The sequence below is a fragment of the Ambystoma mexicanum genome, chromosome 1p (genome assembly GCF_040938575.1).
Source record: "Ambystoma mexicanum isolate Mex_15411 chromosome 1p, UKY_AmexF1_1, whole genome shotgun sequence".
Lineage (NCBI taxonomy): Eukaryota > Metazoa > Chordata > Amphibia > Caudata > Ambystomatidae > Ambystoma > Ambystoma mexicanum.
Window position 1 is genome coordinate 540,962,262 of NC_090921.1, and position 25,510 is coordinate 540,987,771.

Consider the following 25,510-nt stretch of genomic DNA (forward strand, 5'->3'; position numbering starts at 1 on the left):
ATTTGTCCCAAAATGACTAATCAGGATTTCGTTGCAGGTGATGGGGAACCGGATCATGCACAAAATTGCGATTGTCCGTAGACAAAAGCAAGCCCACCAACCATTTACAGTACAATTCACTCTTTTATCCCTTCCAAGGAGGAACCCGCTTGAAAAATCTGATTTCTAGACAAAAAGCATTGTTAAATTTCTTTTTATTTTATTCATAAATTGATCATGTAAATACATCTACAGCATATACAATAGTAACCATTGATTGCCCATGATTAAAAACCAACTATAAAAAACACACCCAACACACCAACTAGTGAACAAATATCACATTCATCCCATATACTTTCATCCCTATTCATACCCAAAACCTTTCGTACTTGTGCAATAAACGCAATTTAATCTATTCTAGAACCAGCATATCTATATTGTGGAGATTTCACTGCTAGATATTTGTTCGTTTTCATCTAAAGTGCATCAACATCAATCTTGAAAGTGGTTTATCAACCTTGCTTGAAACATCTGCTAATTGCCACACATGTCTTTATATATAAACCCAAGTCAGAGCCAACTCCTGGTGGAGTTATATCTAAGGTTATGTCATGGGAACCGGACATTCCAGTCAGGGACTCACCCCCAAAATGTTCGGCCTTACACCAGAGGAACAGTGTACAGACAGTGTGCTGTATCAGCGCAGAGAGCAGCACACCAAATCCTGCCAGACGTCTTCCAACAGCAGGATGGAAATAACAGATTTTCTGTGCTGATGCAGCACACTGTCCTTGCTCTGCTCCTCTGGCGGAAGGCAGAACATTTTGGCTGCCCTGAACATAAGCATGTGGGAGGCCACTACCTCATCACAGGCAGCCAGTAAAGCTGCAACAACAAGTGTGCAGAAGGGGTAAGCCTTAGTGCATCTTTTATTATTATGAAATGCAAATAAATTAAATAATGGCATTTATTGAGCGCAGACCTGGCTTCGAGAAGGAATGGGGCACTTTATAGAGGTATACAATACAAATACATAATGGAGTACTTTACATAGGTATACAACAGTACAGATGCATAACAGAGTTCTTTTCAGAGGTAACCGATATACAGCAGGGGGGTACCGAGTGGCACAGAGGAGGGGTACAGCAATGGTGGGGGCAAAATGGGTGGGCAGCGTCTACCGAGTCGGGTGGCTCGAAGGGCAATATGATGGCCTACGTGTTGCGGAGAGATTCCTTGAAGAGGTGGGTCATGAGTTCTTTTCTGAATTGTAGAAGAGTGGGGGCGAGTCTGATGGGGAGGCGGTTCCATAGTCTTGGGGCATAGACAGCTGGTTTTCTGGTCGTTGTTGCAGTGGCGAATTTCAAAACTGCACGTGTCCTGGCTTCTGGTGGTGCGCTGTCCACCGGAGATGCTGAGGTTCTCTGCAAGGTAGCTGGGTGACTGCCTTATAGATGATGCAGCAAGACTTGAAGGTGATTTGTGCGTGCAGTGGGAGACAGTGAAGGTCGATGAGGGCCACAGTGATGTTGTCGTATCTGCATAGTCCCTTGATGAGGCATGCAGTTGTGTGTAGAACACATCTCAGGGGCAGAAGGGAGGACAACCGGAGGCCTTCGAAGAGTGCGTTGCCCCATCCAGGTGGGATAGGACCAGTGCTTGGTGGATCTAAAGCTGTCCAGAGGGAGGAAGGGCTTGACATTTCGCAGGAGGGAGAGCAGATACCAAGCTTTGAGTTTTCTTAGCTATGTAGGCTTGAGGGAGAGGTGTTTGTCGAGATGGAACCCGAGGGACTTGGCACTGGAGGTGAACTCAGGTGTGAATCTCTCAGAGTTCATTGTTTATAGTCCTGGAGGGGTTGAGCTTCAAGTATGCACTGGACATCCAGGAATGGATCAGCGAGAGGCAGGTTTTGAGCCTATGGTGTCCTTGATGGAATCGATCTTGAGGTATGGCTGTGTGTGGTCGTTGCATTGGTGGGTGTGGATCTTGTGTGTGGCTAGGATGGCTCCCAGCGGCTACATGAATAGATTGAAGATCACGGGGGTGGGAGGGGTAACCCTGTGGGACTCCATAGATGACTGGTAGCATTGGCGATATAGAGGAGTCCATCTGGACAAACTGATGGCAGTTGGCGAGATAGGACTTGAACCAGCAAAGGACAAGGTTGCTGATCCCCATGCGCAGATGTAGGGTGTCCCCAAGTGCCTGGTGGTCTGTGTCTAAAGCCAGCCACGTCGCAGAGTTTTGGAGAACTATTAGCCACTGTAACTGATATGTCAGCTGGCCTAGGTAATACATCGCATTACAATAATCCCATGCTCACTGAGGAACTACCATTGTACAACAGTCGGCAGGTAGGAAAGGGGGAATCTTTCTCAATAGTTTTAGTTTTGCAAAGCCAGTGTTGCAAACTGATAAGATCAAAGCCTCTCTGGAAACAGAGGGGAGAATTCTCACGCCAAGACTTTTTACACAAGCACTGGGGATGGGGCATGGACTCAGTAAGTCTGGCCAATTCTCAGAACACCAGGTGATTTTAGCCATCTGGGAGCCAAACACCAGAAATTCTGTTTTCGCCGACATCCAACCCTCGATTGCTGACAATCTCTTAATTTACATGGGAGGTCCGATGTAGGCAGTCAAGATGAAACACAAGCTGTCAGTTGTCAGCGTACGTATAGAAATGAAGTTCGAATTCAGAAAGGTCTGGCAAAGGATGCAAAAGATTGAAAAGAAGCGCGCCAAAGCAGACATGAGGCGCGCCACATGTAAGAGAAGAACGAGCGACCAGCATGAAAGGAAACAGTTTGCGCAAAAAAAGATGGAAACCACGCCATATGGAACACCGGAGATCCCTGCTTGCTCCAAAAGGCCCAGGAGAATGTCATGATCCACTGAATCAAAGGCTTGGGTAAAGGAAGTGTTCCATGGAGGATACTTAAGAGTTCTGAGAGTTCCTTGCAGCATCCATCAATTCCAATGAAGAGGTTGAGGAAACTGCTCTGATGAGTGCATCAACTACAATTACTGTATACCATCCGTCCAATTTAGAAGAGAAAGCAGATGAAGGAATTCTTCCCACTTAGAATACAGAACTGTACAGGACCAAAAAGTCTGAGCAAGTTTATTGCTTACCGCCCATTTTCACTGGAAACACAACAACATGACAGCCATTAAGTGAGGGGACTGGTTATTGCTCATAGAACCCCAGAATCCACATCTACATATCCCAATTCCATTGGTGCATCAGAAGTATTTATGTTTCATGGTGGCATACGCGCAGTACAAATTGTGAGCACTCTTCCCCCCCCCTCTCTGCCGCCCCTCATTTTGGCACATGTGCTCACTGTTTACCGAAGTGCTGGCCTGTAGACTCGCTTACCCTTGCCAATCACCAGACCCTGTGGCACATATGGTAAAATGTATCTAGGAGAGACCACACGAGAGAGACAGGCAGAGTCTGACAGTGGCAAAGCGAGAAGGCGAAAGGTGACTGGTCTATAAGCGGCTAGCAGCAGGAGTATTGGCAGGACGCCAGGTTGCAAGGCCTTTTACAAGTGTTTCTACAACTTAATATAGGAGAATGCCCATGCCTTTTCCATGCTATGGTATACTTCCATCCACTAAGAACTCTGAATGACCCCTGCACCAACCTGCGTAATTATATGTTCCAACATAAAATACCTATACAAACTAAGCCACCCACACAACAATTGAACTGTCTGCACAACACACCACAAACACCAGAACACTACCTCTACACCCAACAGGGATACCACACCTGAGCCAATGTAGGTCACACCACAGGCACAAGGCTCCCGTTCAGGCACAAATGCATCCTTCCCCTTGCCGCACAAGGTCTAGAAACACACAGAACCTAGGGTACTTATCGGCATGCATCAACACAACAAAGCAGTCTTGCATTTCCCTCTCGTAACCCACCAACCTCATCCATAACCCCCTTTCTTTCAGATCTGCCAGAGTGACTGGAATCCACACAAATAGCAGTGAAGCATATTCTAAATCCCCAACAACATATCATAACAAATCACAGGAGAAACGTATGTGGTGGAGTAAGATGTTGAATTTGTTGAAAGAGATTCCGCATTCCCCAACAACTAAAACCAGCAGCAAAGTTTGGGGCACCACCCTGGGAAATTAGACTACACAATTAAATGGTCTCAAACAGACTTTTTTTTTTTTTTAAATTGAGTGTGCTGCAATAAGAAAGTTATTACTCAATTTTCATCCACACCTGGAAGGAAAAGTGGCCCCAGTCAGGACAAACAACCAAGAGGCAAAAGGCCAAGTAATCAAGCAAAGAGGGATCAGATGCTCCCATGGGCATCGTGAGACGTCCAGGTCCTGAAGGAAGCTGGTTTACCAGGCAAGATAAACAAGAAAGCGGATCAGTCTTTTCATTGCCAGTAGACTTCTTTCTGTGCCTGAGAATATTCTAGATTGCGGACCAACTGAGTTCTACCAATGAAAGATGTCTGCATCGGAGGAAAACGCATTACTCCAATGGTGAGTATCACTACAGCCGGGACCAAGGGTTTCAATGGTGAACTCCCACTTAGTGCCACTGCCCAAAGGACTCCTTTAGGCCTGCCAATAATTCCACTACTCCATTAAGTGTTCAGGAAAACAATCCAAGACTGCCACGAGAATCCCGATTGTCCCCAACTGGATCAGGGTACCCTAGTTTCCACTCATCCAATCAGTGCCCACACTGGAATTTATCAGTCTGACAATCCGTCCTTCCACAATCTCTTACCCTCCTTTTCCATTCATCAACTATAGGAAGTTAGGAGATTGAACTGAATAGCCACCTCAGAACACACACGTCTAAACAGGTGTCAGTCAAAATCCAGAAGCTGAATAGAACTTCAACTGTTTAGGTAGACAACATAATTGGTTTTCATTTTCTGGAGGGACATTTTCTTAACTGTAAGAAAAATATCCAATTCTGAAGGTAACACTTGTAAAGGTCCTAGACATCATTACAGGGTGTTTTTAAATGGGGCTGATGAGACAAAACCACTGGGCAGCCATGTCGGCCTTCAGAGATGTCGGGACAGCAGAGGGTGAGCCTGTAATACATTTCCTGCAATTTGAAATGCAAAATTCATGGGGGATTCGATCCTTCCGGAATTGCATTGGCTTCTGGTGCATAAGCAGATAGTTACCACCTTTCAAACCAATGGATGCAGTCGACAAAGTTTGCATCATGTTAAGTGTTGTTCCTTGATGCAATCATCTCACTCAGACGAAATGGGAAGCTTGGATCCTTAAGGATGTCAGAACCATATCAGAGGTTTACACCAGGAGGTGACTATCCTTCACACAGGGCCCGAGCTCATACCGAAGATCAGTTCACAATTTCACCTGAATCTGGCAGTGGTTCTTCCTGTTCTGGATCTTGGATCGATGAAGGAATCCATTGAGAAAACTTCAACAACCCACAATCATAACACCCATTAATTTCATTTGGAATAGCAGAAAAAGGTAATACACATGACCACACATCTGAGCCCCTGAATTAGATATGCTATTGTAACATAAGGTATCCAGAGCCCGGCTTCGTATAATCCAAGGGCAATCAGTCACCTGGCAGAAGCACAAGGTGTAAATCAGACATTTCCATACAGGAACTTGATCTTTCCCCAACGCCTTCCTCCGTCTCTACAATGGGGGAGGGGGAGTTGAAGCATCATGCACAGCAGAAACTGGAGCAAATAATGAAAGCAAGATTTGTCTGAACTGTCAACAAATGTCATGTTTGAACAGTATGCAGTCGATCTTCATATAGTGAGGACTGACAGACAAGTTGGGAGGACTAAGAGTAAGGAGGAGTAGCCTTTGTAATCCGTCATTCCATAAATGGCCATTTTCTATCATTAGGCGGGCTGGATGGGAAGAGGAATGTGGATCCCAGTGTGCAATGTCTGAGTATACAATGCCCTAACCACCGTAGCTTTGCACTGGCAGCTCATGAGAACTACTAGAGACCTTAAAGGGCTTCAGTTAAATTCTAAAAGCCAATGTTCTATAATGCCATGCTTAAAAATGTGAAAGTCAAAATACTAGCTTGCTTAAAATATTGTGAGCAACTACTTGCATTTCATGGCACAAAATGGAAGTGACTTGTTAGGCAAAGACCCTGGTAGAACACGCAACAGTGAGGAAGCCTATACACGATTGCTTCAAGGGCATGATGCCCGAGGATAGGCAAGTCATTGCATTGTAATGGCACAGGCAGCTGTGTCTCCAGGCTTGTAACCTAGACAGGTATTTGAATTTATCAGGCGCATATTCTCTGCCAATAAAGGGAGAAACTAGGCAGACTAAACTGTATCTGTGTCCCGATCTAAATAGACAACCAACATTGTGCAAGGAGTAGCAATTGAAAGTTATTGGAAAAGATGCGCTTTAAAAGTTTTATTAAATGTAAGCAAAGAATCCTTTGTTTGAAGATCAATGGGGAATGAGTTCCATAAACGAGGGCCCAGAACAGAAAAGTGGCGATCACCTCTGTGCACAAAGTGAGAGACCGTTCCTGCAACTAGATGTTTGAAGGACCTTATTGGGAAAAAGGGTGCAAGTTTTGCCATAAATTGGAGTAAGACAGTATGCATTTAAAAACTAGATGGAAAATCTTCCAAATAAATCTCTGTTGTACCAGGAGCCATTGAAGTGCTGTATGATGATGTGAAATAGATTAATATTTTGGGGCATGGAATAAAAGTCTCACTGCTGCATTTTGTGCCTTGTGTGACCCAGTAAGTTGCTGTGCCCGGATCCCTGCAAGGATAGCATTGCAGAATTCCAATCTTGAATTTATCAATGAGCCAGCCCATACAGGGCACTCTCCTCATGGAATAAAAAAGGATCAGTTGCAAAAGTCGGAAGCGAAAGAAAATTGATTTATTTCCTCTAAAGGATTATCACAATCAAGGTTGGATTACCAAAAGCAACCCACGTTCTTAACCTGGTGTGAAAAGGATGTGGGAAGATCATTAAAACTACCCATTTGTCCTGTGTTTGGATTACGTAGGAAATTTAATGGGACCAAAAAGAATATTCCATATTTTTGAGGAATTTAATTGCAGTTTATTAGACACCCTCCAATTTCTAGTTTCTGCTGCGCAATCCACAGTGTGCTGTAGAGAGTCACATGCACGTGATCCGCATATAAATGGAAGTCTAATTTGGGTAGGATGTTACGCTTTAAATGAAGTGTTCAGTCGAGCAATAAATGCCAACTTAAGCAAAGAATCGAAGCAATTCCTCAAAATATATCTACATCCTGATAAGTGCCTCAATTGCACTGGCAGGTTCCAACCACTTCCTCACCCCATTTGCATACCCTTTAACCCTTTGAGTCCCACCAGCGGGTGAAAACACAGGATTTTATTATTACTAACCAGTAGCAGGCCTGACGCAGATTTCCTCTGTGCATGCAGGACGTCATGAGTTACATGTGGCCAGTCTATCCCTAAGGATAAACACTAGGGGTCTAACTCAGCACCTTATACCTTTTGAAAATAGTGCCCATAATAGAATGTAAGTAATTGCAGTGTGCTACAGTCGGAGCTACAAGATGGTGGAGTATATCCGACAAAAATGTATCGTTATCTGTGACTAGCCACTAATGAAGGCTGGTTCTAAATATTAGAAATTAATCTATGGTACCTGATGGTTTTAAGATCTAATATTAATACATATGGATGTGAAAAATGACATCGATCAAGTAAAATGTCTAGCCATTTAAAATACGGTTAAAACACGAATGTGACTACAGTTGCCACTCTCATTGCACCGATTATGAACATTAACAGCTTTGCTACCAAACAATGCCATCAAGTATTTCATAGACTCAAAGCGGCAGAGATTCTAATGTGATTCTAATGTGGTTCTAATGTGGTTGCAGGGTCGTCAAGTGCTATTTAGAGCCACACCCACTTATTATAGCCTCCAACCCGACGAATTCTGATCCCATTTAAACCATTTAAACCATTCTCCCCCTTGCAATATCTAGCTCTCTGTTGGGCTCCTAGTCAGTTCTATTAACTGCAATGCCTTAGCAGTTTCGTGCCAGCTCTACAATATGTGGGCTCCCCGTGCCTGGTCTTTGTAGCATGTACCATAATTATCCACTGGCCTACTACCTTATCTCGCTCCCCATATTGTACTGCACCTGAATCAGGATTGTCCTGTTGGCTGTTGACTGTTTAAGTGTTTTTGGCTTAAACACCCATCCATACCCATAACGAATACCCCACCCCCCAGAAATATGACAAAATGGCAACATTTGGAGGTTTATAGACGAAGGGCTGTTTGGTGGGCAGGTGCATGTGGGTTAATGGGGAGTCGGTCATACTCGTGTACCCCGGGTGACATCGGTATACGGAAAACGCTCTGGAGTGAGAATGCACAGCAGTCATACAAAGGGCAGTCAGTCCGGGTCCACACAACACGGACACAAATGGCAGTTCACAACCTTGGAACACATGGCACTGTGTTGGGGTACTTGGGCCTTCAGAGACCGCATAGCGTTAGACGATGGCCGCTTATAACACCAGAATGCATAGCACGTACAGGGACACCAGCTTGTAAACGCCGGCCATAAGACATTAATATCAAGCATCTCAGAGCACAAGGACACTTACACAAACGGCAGCTTGTCATCGTTGGGCTTGATACATCGCACGTAGTGAGGTGTGGTAGAATTCAGGGTTTCCATGAGCTGATGCAAAGATGTGCGGAACTGCAAAAACAAAAGAAAAAGGAAAACTCAAGGACTTTCTGCTTTCTTAGAGCTGCATTACTGTCTGGTATAATCACATGCAACAGATATGAAGATAACATGTACTGTGCACCGTAACTAATGGTATCCTGGTCCTTGGGGTTCTCTGCAACCTGGTAAGTCACAACTGAACTACTGAGAAGTGCTGCTATTGCACAGTGTTCAAGCCATACAGGACAAGCTGCTAGTATATGCTCCAACTAGAATGATAACTACATACATATAGTGTTGATCCATAAGAAGAAAACTAGTGGATACTTTAGACTAGCAGCCATTTACAATCTTTCATGATCTTGAGATCACTTCCTCAGACAGAGATGGAACGAAGCATTCGGAAAACATTCAAATTTAACTAGTCACTTCTGGAATTCTTTGGCTGTGCCAGTCTGTGTTCCCGATTTGCACTTTTTCAGGGGCATGGACTTCAGATGTAAAAATCCGTAGGCATTGCCGTCTTTAATATTTGAATGGCACACAAACTATGTGCGAGGATGGGTGAAAAACGGACAAGTACTCAGAAAGGAATAAAGTTGTGGGATAGTGGCAGTCAAGGTACGCGCAGTACGGTTTAGGAACTGTATATGTCAGGCTGGCACCTTTGTAAGATCGGAGGTTGCAAAGTCACCTTGTATGTACAGCCCGAACTTTTTTCGATTCAGATCACAGATTTAAGTTAAGGGCATGAACGTTTCATGCTGTTGAAATGTTGCTGTTAAAATCGGGTTGCAGATCAGTTCTTTCCTGGAAGTGCATGTTAAAAGCCAACAAAATATAAAGCTAATGGAATAAGTGGGTGATATCCTGCAAAATATAAAGCTAATGGAATAAGTGGGTGATATCCTGTAAGGGATATCCAATAAAGCAACTCGTCTAAATGGCAAATGGCTTCACCAGTCTTTTTCCCCAAACATCCTGTTGGAGGATTCACTTAGTTCCTCGGCAGGAGTACTGGGAGAAAGACTTCTTGACAGCTCACCTGGGAAGGACTCAGAGGGCTGTGTGATGTGAAACCAAGTCAGTCCCCATCATTTGAAGTGAAGTGCTAGTATCAAATGTGAAATCAGTCAGAGTCCAGATAAATTATTTTCACTTAGCGACAGTGTCAGCAGATGGTTTATGATCGAGAGCATTCTTACATACCCGAGTGATATTGGTGTGAGGAATGTTTATGGAGCGACTCCACGGCCCTGGTTGCTAGAAATCAAAGTCTTGGGTGAGTGCCTGTAGCATCCCTTTTACTTAGTAGACCAGTGCGGTCTATGAATATTCCTTGGATTTTTTTTGCTGAATGGCTATTGACGGATTTTGGCCAATTTTGCCACTTTTTTTTTAACCATAAAAAAAAGGGGATCGGCGGGCGCCCCGGTGCCGACCCCGAAACAGTCACCCCCCACCAGACTCTCCATATACTTTACGCAAACTTACCATCTATACTTTTGTGGTAACAAAAAAGAAGGATAAAAATGTAATTCAGCAAAAATGTCATTGGGTAAAAGTGGGTAATACAGATAAATGGTTTCTTGGATGCTGCTAGCTGCTAGATGTTCTCACTTTAGCCCGACATGTAGTTATCATGCCGGATTTAGAGATGGTTGGGGTCCAAGGCGGTGTCCATTGTGCATTTGGGGTTGAGGGGGGCATGAGGTAACAGTTATCTGGTGTCTTAAATGTGTTCAATGATGTCATTCAGAAGGGTCTTCATAAACTTGTGGAGTTCACTTCTAAATTGTTTGGTTACACCTTCCTGCAGCATCTTGTGTCTGAAAGTGGCTTGTGTGCCTCATGCAAAGTCAATTGTGCTCATTATGGCAGCAGCTCTTCCTATTCATCTGCTGGTTTGACAGTCTGGTTGCTATTTAGAGACTTTACAGCTCTCGTCAGGAAATGTCTGTCTTGGGTTCATAAAGCGGTGTAAAAAATGAGATTGCACTGGAAAACAAACAATTTCCTGTAGCAAAAGGCTTGCATGTCGGCTAATTTGCATACCCAAAATGCCTTGCTGAATTGGCTCTGAACAGAATGGTTTCTAGGTGGCATTGTGGAATGTGTGGCTCAAAAGGAAGATATACATATATATTTACAGCAGACACATACCCACTTGGGTTAATTGTCCGGGTGGACCGAATGTACTTTCACTCACTTCTAATACCCCAACATGCCGTGTGACACATCATAACCCTCACTCTGTACATCATTTGCCCATATACCAGGGCAAAGGGAAAATAAAGGGGTAGACCTGCACTAACGTCCCTGATCCTTCAGGTGTAGTATACTAATATCCAAGATTGGATCAGTAGAATGGGATGACACTAAATTTTAATACATTTCAAATTTTATTCAATAAACTCATCACGAAAAATTTCATCTAAATATCATAAGTCAATAAAAAACCATTTCATACCAACAATCATGGCCACATACAAAACGCATTCGAACATTCACACAATAAGAACACCCAAGGTGTTTAGTACATCGATAGGCTTTGGAAATATGATTATACCAATTCTTTTCAATTAACACATTGACCAATGACCCAGTCCCTAATATCAGGTGTCGTTCTGTATCCGATGCCAGATTTGGTCAGATCTCTCACAGAAAAGCGTCGACACGTGTTTCGGTCGGAGACCTTCTTCGGGACGTAGGGCTAAGAGAGAGTACTCCGCCCTATTCTCAACAAGTATAGGCCCGTAATAGATCTAAAAATAATGATAAAAAAAAGTGTCATCCCTATTTCTTAAAAACAGTGACTAATAATGTCACAATGTGCTAGAGATCAATCAGCACAAGCATCCCTACTCACCACCAAGTTCCAATTCAAGGGCAGGTGGACGGGACGGCGGAAATTAATCCTCCACTGGAATCAGTGCAAATACTGTACCTATGGAACAAAACACACACCCGAGTGTCCATGGCGATTCTTATAACCATGCATTATATACAGTGAAAATTAAAAAACACTTGCAAGCACCCGTGGTGCAGCTCGGAAATCCTCCCCAAAATGTGGCAACCAAGCGGTCACTCTCAGACCCACGTAACAGTCGGATCTTCCCAATGTCTACGAATCATTAAACCATTCACGATGCTACAGGGGAAACAAATGATAGCCATACTAAAAAATGGATATTTCATTCTCATATTCGCCAAACTAAAAAACTGGTATTCACCCTCACATACCAGTTACAGTGTAAAACACACACAACCTATGTAACCGTGCATGCAAATCCATTCAAATGGGAATGTAGAACATGTTACAGAATCATACTACCTCGAGCTATACAGGCAAATCCCACTTCGCCGTGCCCGTTACCACTAACTATCCTTGCTCAATAACCGTCTGTGCCGCATGCTGCATTGCATGTAAGAATGTCTAAGTAATAAAGGAAGAGAGAACAAACGGAACGCCGTGAAACAGCAGTGCTCCTTTAAGCAAACCAATGCCGTGCACACCGCATGACTCGTATTATTTGTAAACTAGACCCAACAGCAGCCGCTCGCGTGTTTCTCGGGCACGCATTCGGAAAAACAGAGCGCTTGCCTTTGATAAACAGATAATTTCAAAAAGCCGGTGCTCTGATCGCTCACTCGGCACCAGCACTCGCGCAGCTCAAAGTGCATGCGGGCTAGACATAGGCGAAGGACTACCTTATTTAAAAGGTGCTCCAGACACTAAAAAGGGACCAAAATGCAGTCCACTTCAGCCCCGGAACTAAAAAACACCCAGTAACGTAAATACCCGTGCGCCGCTCCTATAGTCTGTGCCAAAATATGAAGCATGACTCAATGCGTTAACCAGGAGACCGGTATACCACTTGGTCACGTCTATTGCAAAGATGTTAAATACGCACCACATTACACGTACTACATGAAGCAACATAGGAATGGGCACACTAACCCACGTGCTATCCTAAGTTTGTACAACCACTCAATTGGTTCACAATGCTCGAAGAATGGATCCGAAAGATACCTACTTGTGGAAAAAAGCCATACATATGAAACATTGTCCAAAAGACTCACGTTAAACGCCCTTAGAATAAATTAAACATGTTTGTCTTGACTCCCTAATTTAAGGAACTGGGTCCGTTATTCAGTGTAACCATGTGGGCGATTACAGCAAATTGTTTTTTGTACTGCATTGGGATAAGGTCTATTACACATCGTATAGGACCATTCCATATGTCACGTACAGCACTTGATCAACAAACTTTGAGATACCAATAAGTTGACTCCTTATGCAGTCATTAGCATGCATTATCTCCTAACATAGTTGTATATTCAGAATTGCACAGTGTGAATAAATGCTCGTTTTCACGTGCATAATGGTCATTAGTCTCCAAATGGAAAAAGGCCAACAGTATGGTAAACACAATGGGCCTTCATTATGTATAGCATTACCAGTATATACTGATCACAGTAGTGCTCAACTATACAATATCTCCTCAGCTGTGTGTCTATATTGACCCATCGTTTAGATGTCACTTTTTTGTAATCAAGTTGTTCCACTCTACTGAAACATTCAAACCCTTATGAACTGTGTTCAGGGTATGGATCCATTTCTGCTCAATGCGATGCAATGTTAATCCAATATCACCTCCTCTCATGTTACTCCAGAAGTACGAACCACCTCACGTCTGTATCTTTGTGCTGCATTTTAACAAAGTGTTGAACTAGCGGTTTATCTGCCACTCTATTCTGTATACAACTCCTGTGTTCAGATATACGCTGTCTAATTTCACGTGTAGACTTGCCCACATATAGAAGTTGACATGGACACCTAATGTACACCACATTTTTAGTCAAATTAGTATGGCAATTCATCTTCCAAGTCCTCTGACCATAACGAAACTCGCGTTTCGTCTCGGTCAGAGGACAAGCAACACACCAGCCACATTTAAAATGTCCAACAATGGGTGGCAATCCCCATTGGTCATTAATAGTGGGCTCTCTTGCTGGCTCTCTGTACGTATGGACCAGTTTTTGTCTAAGATTTTGATTGCATTTGAACGCAAACATAGGTTTTTTCATCAATGATCCAGGTTGTTTAACTACATTCCAGTGTTTATTAATAATTCTTTTAACGTCCCAACTGACTGGATTAAATTTCGTTACACATACCAGATGTTCATTCTGGTTTCTTTCTCGTGTAGTGAGGCAGATTTCCCTGTTAGTGTTTTCAGCTCTTTTCATTTGATCTTTTATCAACCTTCTGCTGATCTTTTATCAACAGCTGCTGTTGGGTCTAGTTTACAAATAATACCAGTCATGCGGTGTGCGCGGCATTGGTTTGCTTAAAGGAGCGCCGCTGTTTCACGGCGTTCCGTTTGTTCTCTCTCTCTTCCTTTATTACTTAAAGACATTCTTTATTACATGACATGCGGCTTGCGGCACGGACGGTTAGTGAGCAAGGATAGTTAGTGGTAACTGGCACGGCGAAGTGGGATTTGTCTGTATAGCTCGATGTAGTATGATTCTGTAACATGTTCTACATTCCCATTTGAATGGATTTGCACACACAGTTACATAGGTTGTGTGTTTTTTACACTGTAACTGGTACATGAGGATGAATACCCGTTTTTTAGTTTGGCTAATATGAGAATGAAATATCTGTTTTTTAGTATGGGTATCATTTGTTTCCCCTGTAGCATCATGAATGGTCTAATGATTCGTAGAAATTGGGAAGATCTGACTAATGTTACGCGGGTCTGAGAGTGACCGCTTGGTTGCCACATTTTGGGGAGGATTTCCGAGCTGCACCACGGGTGCTTGTGTTTTTAATTTTCACTGTATACAATGCATGGTTATAAGTATTGCCATGGAAACTGAGGTGTGTGTTTGTGTTGGTTCCATAGGTACAGTATTTGCACTGATTCCAGTGGAGGATTAATTTCCATCGTCCCGTCCACCTGCCCTTGAATTGGAACTTGGGGGTGAGTAGGGATGCTTGTGCTGATTGATCTCTAGCACATTGTGACATTATTAGTCACTGTTTTTAAGAAATAGGGATGACACTTAGTTTTTATCATTATTTTTAGATCTATTACGGGCCTATACCTGTTGAGAATAGGGCGGAGTACTCTCTCTTAGCCCTACGTCCCGAAGAAGGTCTCTGACCGAAACACGTGTCAACGCTTTTATGTGAGAGATATCTGACCAAATCTGGCATCGGATACACAATGACACCTGATATTAGGGACTGGGTCATTGTTCAATGTGTTAATTGAAAAGAATTGGTATAATCATATTTCCAAAGCCTATCGATGTACTAAACACCTTGGGTGTTCTTATTGTGTGAATGTTCAAATGCGTTTTGTATGTGGCCATGATTGTTGGTATGAAATGGTTTTTTTATTGACTTATGATATTTAGATGAATTTTATCGTGATGAGTTTATTGAATACAATTTGAAATGTATTAAAATTTAGTTAGTGTCATCCCATTCTACTGATCCGATCTTGGATATTAGCATATACCAGGGCATACTGAGTGCATAAAGGGTGGTCTATTCATGTATACAATCTTAACTATTAATGGTCATACATCATGGCGACTATTTTAGTCGCACAATATGAGCGGCCTGTAACCTCAGGCATGACGTACCCATGAGGGCAACCAAAGCAGGAAACCAAGACTACGATGACAAACGTGGGCGTTTATACCTTGTATCCACATTAGTTAAATACTACTGTATTGTCATGTTTTAAACATTTCAATATTTTTTATGACTTTGAATATTTACAATGTACGTTACTGTTACAAGAAAGGCATATACATCAGTAAATTGAGTGTCTTTCGCAAAGTACAATGTATGGACTTCAGATCATTCAAGATGGCGGCATGGTAGGACTTCAAATACCATTACACCTTAGCATGCAATGATTATACCAACAACAGAGATGTAGGACCAATACTTACCATATAAACCCAGTCCTCTTGTCTGCACACAAACCCGACGAAGACCGTGTAGGGTGAAACACGCTGTTTCTTTTGTGTGTTTTTTCTTCCCTCCTGACCACAGCAATATTTGAATAAAGGACTTTTTGAACAGCAGCAATACTTGGGATTGTCCCTTTTTTATATCTACAACTGCCAGAGTGCCGCTGCGCTTTAGGACTGTGACACAGTCTGTTCTGCGAGATATACACACACATATACACACATATATATACACACATATATATATATATATACAGCACATTAATAGTTCAGGTTAAGACGAACTATGGTTTTCCTAAGTTAACAAACATTTCTTAACTCTTGAACTATTTCTTGAACTGGTGTATAAAAACAATCTGAAACAAATCAATAATATTTTGAGGTAGCCACCTGAACTGTACATGAACTGCTTCATAGTTTTACTTTTATCACATTTGGGCTTTTCTCACTGGGGGGAACAAAGGAACATTTTTTTGGGTCAAATATCTTAAAACTGGATGCTTTGATTTTCAATATTTTTAGCATACACCTACATCTCATCAGGAATTGGTGCACTGAAAAAAACATTTTGAAAATCTATTTGGACGATTTTGAGATTAAGTATTACGTTTTATATATGGCGTATGCGCAATTAACTTTTTTCATAAGAAATTACAAATAGTGTACTAACTTAAGAAAAAACCCACACACTATATGATAAACAAATCTATATAGGAAGCATGTACAGTACAAAAATAGGCGAACAGAATGCATGCCTACCATACACAGATGCCAACTGCATACACAGTACAATGCACAATAAAGCAGCAAAATGCAGGTATCGATATCACACTACAACACACGTAGCAACATACACACGTACCTCCCACTGCATTCACATTACATCATAGGCCAAAGCATTCAAACAGCAAAATCTTTTTAAATCACCACCATTGGTGAAGGGGACATATGCATTACAAAACGCTAAATTAAAGCAGTCCATCACCGCAGTAAATCACTGTGAGGGATCAGTAATGTGAGGCGGACCACTGCTTGTACATTTCTCAAAATATGCCATTAAATAAATTATATAAAGAAAACACCTTGCTTTCCCTACTCTACAGAGGAATTCCCTACCAAGTCTAAAGGCTAAGGAAACATTGGCCCTCATTACGACCCTGGCGGAGAGGGGTTTACGCCAGCGTAATGCATGGCGTACCTCTCCGCCAGATTAGGACTTTCCGTAGCGCCATGGCGATTTTTACGCCCGGATTTTCCGGGCGGAAAAATCTATGGCGCTACGGGTCCCCTCGTTAATTACGCCACCGTATTCTACGGTGGCGTAATTAACGCCTTCCCCACTCCCATTATACCCTATGGGGCAAAAATGGGAATGGGGAAGGGTAAATGGGGATTGGGGACTTACCGCCCCGCCAAGGTCGGAATGGGGCGGTAAGTCCGCCAACCCCCATGGCGGAGTTGGCAGCTCTGCGCCATGGTCCATGGTGCAAATTGCACCATGGACCTCCGCCAGGGTCGTAATGAGGGCCATTCTCTAGCATGGGAAAACAACCCTGCACTCTAATAAAACATACAAAGGAAATTACATATCAACAGACCATAAAAACCAATATTAATACAATGTTTGAATGTCCTTTTCTTATCCTGGGTAAGGTCCCTTCACTGGGATTCAAAGTTAACTCCAAAAATGTTCAGTAAAAGAAAGGAAAGGTTTTGAACGAGCTCTTGAAAGTTCAAAATCAAAGAAAAAGTTTAAAGAAAGATCCACTATTAACTTTATTCCTGCATGAAAATATCCTTTTCCAACTTTCAGTAAAGAAATGGCACCAATGGTAATCCTCTTTATGCAGATTGACACTACTTGAAAATAATGTGTCACAGTTCAAAAGAAGGTATAGCATTCTTGAATGTCAATAATGCACAATTCCCTAGAACGTCTTTAGTAACAGCTTTGCATTGGTATATTTGTCATGATGCTTTTTCTGTGTTGCTGCTTCTACTTTCAAAAACCGCACTACTGCTATTGGTACTATGAGAACAGCCACCTTTGCCCCACAGTATGTTACCGCTTCAAACCACTTCAGTTTGACATCTGTCAACAACTGAATATATCACCAGAGTTAAAGTATTACTACCACTGCGCATTACTTTTGAATGGTTAGTCTGGCTTTGACAAGACACTTCAACCTCTTCAGGTAGGCAAGGCACTCTTCCTTTCAATGTCTCTCCAAAAGGGGCAGCCTCATTGCCTCTCCCATCGGTCTGATCACCAACCTCAAGAACAACCTGTTTCTGCCAATAAGATTCTTTCTTTCTGGCTTCAGTATTCTTTGGCGGCATCACAGATTGTGATTTACTTCAAACTATTCTTCAAAAGCAGTTAGCTCCCCTTTCACAGCTTTACTCACACCCTTCTGTCAGTTCAGCCCAGTAATTACCCAGAAGCTTTGGTGGCACTCACAGCTTCAGATAGTAATTGTATCTTAAGCCACTTGAGTGTTAACTTTGTAGGGTAGTTAGATGACTAACTCTTGGCAAGACTGGTTTCACTATAAAAGGGGGATGCCTCTTGGCTCGACTTGCTTTTCTTCTCTTAAACACACGTCACACTTTACTTCTTAGAGATTAAAAGAATGTCACTTCTGGATACAGTATAGGGTTGTCTTTCAAGTGAAAGCACAATTAGGCACACTCAATCTCTAGTGGTTTTAAAGTGAATAAAGAATTGTATTCCAGTGTAACGGCAAGGATGACGTTCTGACTTCCTCAGGGAAGATTAGGCACACAACCTTTTCATGTTATTTTACCATTAGAAACTTGTCAAGTGTAAGTATTTGGGAATGGTTCAGAAAGCGTTCCCTTTTAAATTAGGGACACTCAGTCATACATCAACAGTTTCAGTTCAACAATGGTTTTCAATGTGCTTTAGCTTATCACACAACTTAAAACTTACAGTATATGCAAGTGCTACATTTCCATTGTTAGGAAGACTTTGGTTATAACTAACAACTTTCACTCACAAAGCAATACGTAGGTCACTTAGGAGCTGGCTACAGTTACCAACAAGCCTTGAGCAGTATATATGAATGCTGTGCTTCACTCACCAGCCTCAGTAACACTGGTCTTGCAGGTTGCACTGCTCTCTCTACTTCCTCTACCACTTCTACTGCTTCTGGCTTGCCGGGGACCCACACCATTCTCCAGCATGGGTGTCATCGGTCCGGCCACTTGATTTGGAAGTTCCGTTACCTCCCGAGACCCTCGGTTTACCTTCTGCACTTACTCTCCTGTATGTTCAAAGCTCTACAAAGCAGCAATAAGGTTCACATGTGGAAAATTCAGCACCTACACATTTTCCCTGGTGCAGCCTCTGCAAATATTAGTTTTGGAGAACAGGACTCTCAGAACTTGCAGATTAAATCTGCTGTCTCCACGTTTCGGCATTCCTTCTGTTCTTCCACTTTGTCAATTGCCAGCCTCCTGCTTCTCCTCTGCTGCTACAGTCAGCCTTCAAACTTCTGTTCCAGCTCCTTCTACTCTTCCTTTCCTGAGGGGGCCTTTTATGCCTCCTAGTTTCAGCATCAAGTTTCAGGTGTGGGCTAATGGCTACTAGGCTTAATTGCCTGAGTATTACATCGATATGCCTCTTCAGCCCTCTGCATCTCAGTACATCTAGGATTCTGGGACTTCTAGTTTCTTCCACTAAAGTTAGGTTTATCAACTTCTACAGTTTGCCAAAAAGCAATCAACAGGGTGGGGTTACAGGGAAAGTTAAATAGGGGTTCATCCCGGTATTCCTGGTCTGTGCCCCCCCCCCCGCCACCATGTGATCCTCCAGCAGTGCACCACCACCAGGGTCGGGATCAGGAAGAGTCTGCCTTTTCATGGCCGCATGAGGGTCCCAGACCAGGTTTCTGGGGAGAACCATCCGATTCTTCACACCATCCACATGCCAGCTCGACATGGGTAGCTAGCTGTGACTGGTCACCCATACGTACAGGCATAAATGCACACATGCATTCTAAACTCTGACAAATGTTCCATACCCGAACTTCAGTCCCTGGGGATGTTTCACCGCGCATGGAGATCATTCCATTGGTGAAAGGCGCTATACAAATGACAATTACGATACTACATAGAACATTACCTTACAATTGTGTACACTTAATATAATCCAAACTTCCTTAAAATAAAAAGGTACCCTTCCAGTGAAAAAAGATTTTTAATGTTATATTGCAGTAAATAACTGGCAATAGGGATGTAAGTAGTCCGATATTGTGTGAATGCTTCATGCACTTCTAATAGTAAACAATGGAGGCACAAACTCATTACAGTATTAATATCGTTTCCCTATGGCCACAAATCCGTTTATGTACAGGCGATAAAATATCCAAACATTTAAAATTGAACAAAACTTTAAAAAAGTAAAAACGTACATAAAACCCATATGACTTTTTCATCATTTGTAAAATGGAACATTACATGTTTTACATTTATAAACAAATCTAACAATGTTACAATAATTACATTAATAACATACATATTTTGTTCTTATAAAAAGGTTTTTATAGGTGGAACATGGAGAATGAAAATAAAATACAAAAAACAAGGAAAAGAAAAATCGCCACAAATCTTGTAAGTGTAATTTTGTGGAATTCCAAATGAAAAAAATAAAGGCGATTATTCAAGAAAAGTAAAACTATATCGTGTTTGGTCTAAGAAAAGCTACACACACAATGGTCTTCTGTAAACAAAAATGTAATAGTCCAATGAAAGTTTAAAAAAAAAACATTGCCTTTTATAAACCATGTTCATTGTTAACATGTATATGCCAATCCAAGAAAAGTAAATAAGAATTGGTTTTGGGCCCAAAAAGAATCGTCTTGTTAACAAAAAAGAAGCAGAAAAGCAAAGACTATGAGGCGCAGCGTAAGAAAAGTCCTGCCTCCTCAGCTGCTAAAGGAAGGCAGTCTAAGTCTCACCAATGACTGCTTTGAGGGCAGTGAACTTGGGGGCAGAGTGTCACGACACATTGACAAGTGCAATCTTATTACTAGACCGATGGGTACTGGATAGTACATCTTGGCCACTCCGAGTTTTGGCGTCCTCAACTCCCAATTCCCTCAGTACCTGTCTTGTGGCAGGTCACCAAACTCATGCTGGCGAAAGGGGAGATAGAACCAGTCCCAGTGTCAGAACGCGCCCAGGGCGGTGTACCATCGGTATTTTGTCATCAAAAACCCCAATGGAAAGTGGAGGCCTATTCTCGATCTTCAGCCATTGAACAAGAATCTGCAACGCCCGAAGTTAAAGATGCTTACGCTGCAGGATGTGATCCGGGCGGTGCAGTCGGGAGAGTTCCTGGCGTCGTTAGATTTGGAGGATGTTTACTTCTACATCCCGATGATGCCAAACCATTGCCAAGTTTGTGTTTTTCTGGTCGGTGACGATCATTACCAGTTCTGTGTCCTCCCGTTTGGGATGAAGTCTGAGTCCAGAACGTTCACAAAATGCCTACCTCCAATCGCTGCCTTCCTCTGCCGAGAGGGGGGTGGGGGACATCATGTGTACCCGTATCTGGACAACTGGTTGGTACGGGGCCAGTCACCGGAAAGGGCCTTGGATGGCTGGAAAGACTCCATGAACCTGTTACAACGGCTGGGGTGCGCAGTAAACTTTGAAAAATACTTTGACGCCATCCAGGGAGTTGGTTTTTCTCAGTGTCTAGTTTCTCACACAGGACAATCTGGTGAAGCCTTCGGATGATAGAGTGGTGAAGTTGCAGTCCAGAGTGGCCGAATGGGGCGAAGGAACGGTGGTCTCGGTCTGCATTTACATGTCACTGCTGGGTTCCATGGCGTCATGCATCCCTCTTATCCCGAACTGTTGCTTGTTCATGCGGCCGGTACAGGAATTTCTCACAGACAAGTGGTCGCAGAGGCAAGGGTTATGGTCGGACAAGGTGGTCATCTCAAAGGGACTGGTGGAAGCCCTAAGATGGTGGGCATGCACAGATAATCTTGTAAAGGGCATGCCCCTGCTGGAGATGGATTTATAGTTCATGGTAGTGGAAGGTTCCTCCCAGGTGGGTTCGGAGGCGCACCTCAACCAGTCGCAGGTCCAGGGATTGTGGTCTGGGAAGAGGCAGTATTGCACATCAACGCACTGGAGTTGCGAGCGGTGCACTGGGCCCTGAAATCCTTTGTACCTCGCATCCCAGGTGCGGTGGTTCGAATGTTGACAGAAAATACCACCACAATGTTCTATTTACGGAAGCATGGGGGCATGCATTCTCAGATCCTTTCCAGAGATGCTCAGGTGGTGTGGCACTGGGCCGTTGCCCGGGGAATTCACATTACGGCTTACCATGTGCGGGGGGTTTCAAAATGTGCAAGAAGACACTCGGCAGAGAGGGGGAGCACTTGCATGAGTGGATGCTGAAGGAGCAGGTGACGAAGATCTTCAAGAAGTGGGGGTTTCCCCCTCTCAACCTGTTTGCCACGCCACAGAACAAGCAGTGCCCATTGTTTGCCAGCAGAGTCTCAAATCCGAAGTAGACTGGGAGGAGAAGTAACGTAAACGGACAGAGGCTAGCAGGAATGAAACCGAGAGGTAGCAGATCTGAGGGAGAGGAGGGCAACCCTGGGCCCGAGTAAACTAGTAGACTCCAACTGAGCATGAGCAAAGCAGGATTCCCAAACTTTATTAGAACAACTGGTTAGAGTAGGGATAGTTAGGAAGTCCCTGAGGGAGTTAGCCAACATTTTAGGGAGACCATTCCAGGGAAGAGCAGACATTAGATGCTAAGGGGCTACCGTTTGGTAGGACTAACCGGGTTTACGGACGCCTGGGCTAGGGAGGTAACGCCAAGGGAGATGAGAGAGTGGCAGCTCTAGAGTGCACAAAAGTTGCAAGATAGATCCTGGAACTATCAGAGTCTTAAAGTAACTCGCCGTCCATCTGTGCAATCAAACACAACATGTTCCCAAGCTGAGATGTAGGGTTCATCTTTGCTTCCACAAATGAATAATGAAATGAATACAGCCTAGTAAAAAGCAAATACTTTGTGGCGGCGGGAAGGTCTAAAGATATCAAAGATGCAAAGATAGACTATTGTGAAAAAGGCATGTGGCTCCCATACCACAAGGCTTCATCTCATTTTATAGGTAATTTTCAAAAAAGTATCTTCTTTGGAGCATTAGCAATTGCTCATTTCAATAGATTTATTTTTTTATAATTTCCTAGTCAAGCAGCTGAATGGTTAAAATTTTAGTAACAAGAAAAACTCACATGAATCTTATTTTTTACTACATCTATGCTTCCTCTTAAATATTTAGGGGTCCCCCAAAATGATCATTAAATTTGCTGAATTTTCCATTGCATACCCCAAAGAATAGCAAGGCGATGCAAGAATTTAAATTATTGGGGAATTGAATTCTCTCTAGTACATTTGTTAAGTCTCATTTGGAATGGATTGCGTATATAACAGTTTAAGGAATCACTTTTGAAGTTTAATTTCAGGATGTCGTATTCACTTATTCAACCATTTTATTTTCATGTATGCAAAACCTACAGAACAATTAGCATAAACATTTATGTGATGAATTTTGGATGATGTGAATAGATTTGTTACATTAAGAGTTGTATTAACTCAATGTGTACATTTGTGTTTCTGGTCTTTTTTCCTCCAGAAATTATTCAAAATTCTAGTCAAGTATATTAGTTTGGTTCACTACCTGCCTTTATAAAGCATATTCTCTTTCAGTGCCAGCAGTGTGTTAGAAAATTAGGTTTTTAAACAGGATCAATTATTGTACATTATTTTTGTTTTCACTTTGAGGTGGTTTGAAATATGGGAATAAATGTAGTACGGTACAAAACAAGCAAGATCCTGATATTGAAAGAATGGAAAACATTTTCATGAATGAATCCAATATAATTTATGCTCTAAAACCATGAAACTACATGTTTAAAAATCACATTAAATGGCATGAGTTTTGGAGAATTCTAGCAGCGGATTCTAGTAGAATCTATCAGATTTTGGAAAACAAAGCAGGATTATTTTTTACCAGTGTGCAGCAGAATTTCGAAAGCTATACAATGGCTACTCACCTCATCAACTTGTGAGGGTGAGTGCAGCTGGTGTGATATTGCCTGCCACTGTGTCCATGAGTCTGGTCTAGATCAGTGAGTCACCTTGCTTAGTTGTCCAAGTATATAGGTTTGACAGTGTCCGTAAGCATTGTAGATGAGTGGGGGGTAGAGTGTAGTGGGAAGAACGCAGTAAGTGCTGCCAGGGTGGTGGCTGAGTAAGTGCAGATAGGTAGGGGACTGTAGGGTTGCAGATAATAAGTGGATGGGAGGCCCGGAGACAGTTCAAGGGACTACTGGTCGCAGGTAGTGCAGGAGCCCGGTGCACTTGAGATTCAGTGGGTGGCCAGGAAACCAGTTAGCAAAGCAGACAGGAGCATCAGCAGGGGAGAGAGAGAAAGCAGAAGCGAAAAGGAAGGTCTTCAGTTGCTTACAGAACCATAGGTGGTCCTGCTCAAGTTTGAGAGAGGCAGGGTAGCTGTTTCAGAGGGAGGCACCAGCCGAGGACAGAGATCTACACCCCACTTTCTGACTGGAGAAGCGCCTGACCCTTAGAGAGTTGGAGGGCTCAAGAAGTAAGATGCTTAGGAAGAAAGCTGGTCCCCAAACCCAGAAAGAAAGCCTTGTGGACGAAGCAGAGGGTGTTGAACTTGTGCCTTGCAGGCACCGGGAGCCAGTGGAGAGATTTTTTTTTTATTTTTTAAATTTGTTTATTTATCAATCGACACACAGGAGAGATTGTACAAGGACATTACATATAGTATCTCAGGTCATGTAACCCAGAGTCTGCGTCACCCACCCCGTACGTTCCCCAGCAAGCATAGTTCTCGGCCTTAGTCAGATTGGCTCAGCGGCACTGGTGGGTCCTCCATAGCGTGAAGGGCCCTTGTGATCAGGGGCGGTTTGTGGGTCAGGGCCGGATAATTCCGGTCATAGTCTAGCACTGGTTCCCAGATATCCCGCAAACGATGAAGCAGTCCCGCCCTGGCTGCCGTGACTTTCTCAGCTATTAAAATATCCCAAAGTTTGACCCAGCAAAGGGCCATCAAGGGTCCGTCCGCGGACTACCAGGTGCGGGCCACCGTGATCTTAGCCGCTAATAGGAACTGGGATATCAGGGCCGCTCTTCTCCCCGACCGCGGGTATGAGCCTGACAATGGAATCCCTAAAAGGACCTGTTCGGGCGTGAGCGGAATGATCGCCTGGGTGACGTCTTTAATGGTGGCTAGACAGAGAGACCAAAACTCCTGCACCCGGTGGCAGGTCCACCACATGTGGAAGTAGGATTCTGGGAGGCCGCAAAGTCGCCAACAGAGAGGGTTTAGTGCTGGTTGGAAGTGATGAAGGCGTAGAGGGGGGTAATACTAGCGCAGGAGTAGTTTATGGGCACACTCCCTGTTGGTTATACAGCGGGAAGACGTCCGTGTTCTTGTCCAAATGTCTACCTATGTATGGTCCTCAATGGCGTGTCCGAGGTCCGTTTCCCATTGGGACATGTAGGAAGGCCTGGTACCGGAGGGGGTCCTCCTGTAGCAGCCTATACAGGGTCGATATTTTCACCCGGGCCGGTAGGTCGCTCACCATCAGTTTCAGTGAGGTAAGGGGTCGTGTGGCCACCGCTCGGGTCTGTGGGTGAGAGCACCAGTGTCTGAGCTGAGCGTAGGAGTACCTATCCGTTTCCGCTAACTGAAAAGT

General features: G+C 43.3%; 1 protein-coding gene across 1 annotated transcript in view; it reads right to left on the reverse strand.

Moving 5' to 3' along the window:
• The window catches only part of LOC138575296 (unconventional myosin-Vb-like), a 1,749,675-nt gene that overhangs the window by 799,061 nt on the left and 925,104 nt on the right, over positions 1–25,510 (reverse strand). Inside the window, exon 16 of the mRNA XM_069649473.1 lies at positions 8,658–8,755. Coding sequence (XP_069505574.1) covers positions 8,658–8,755 — 98 coding nt within the window. The remainder of the gene's footprint in view (positions 1–8,657; positions 8,756–25,510) is intronic.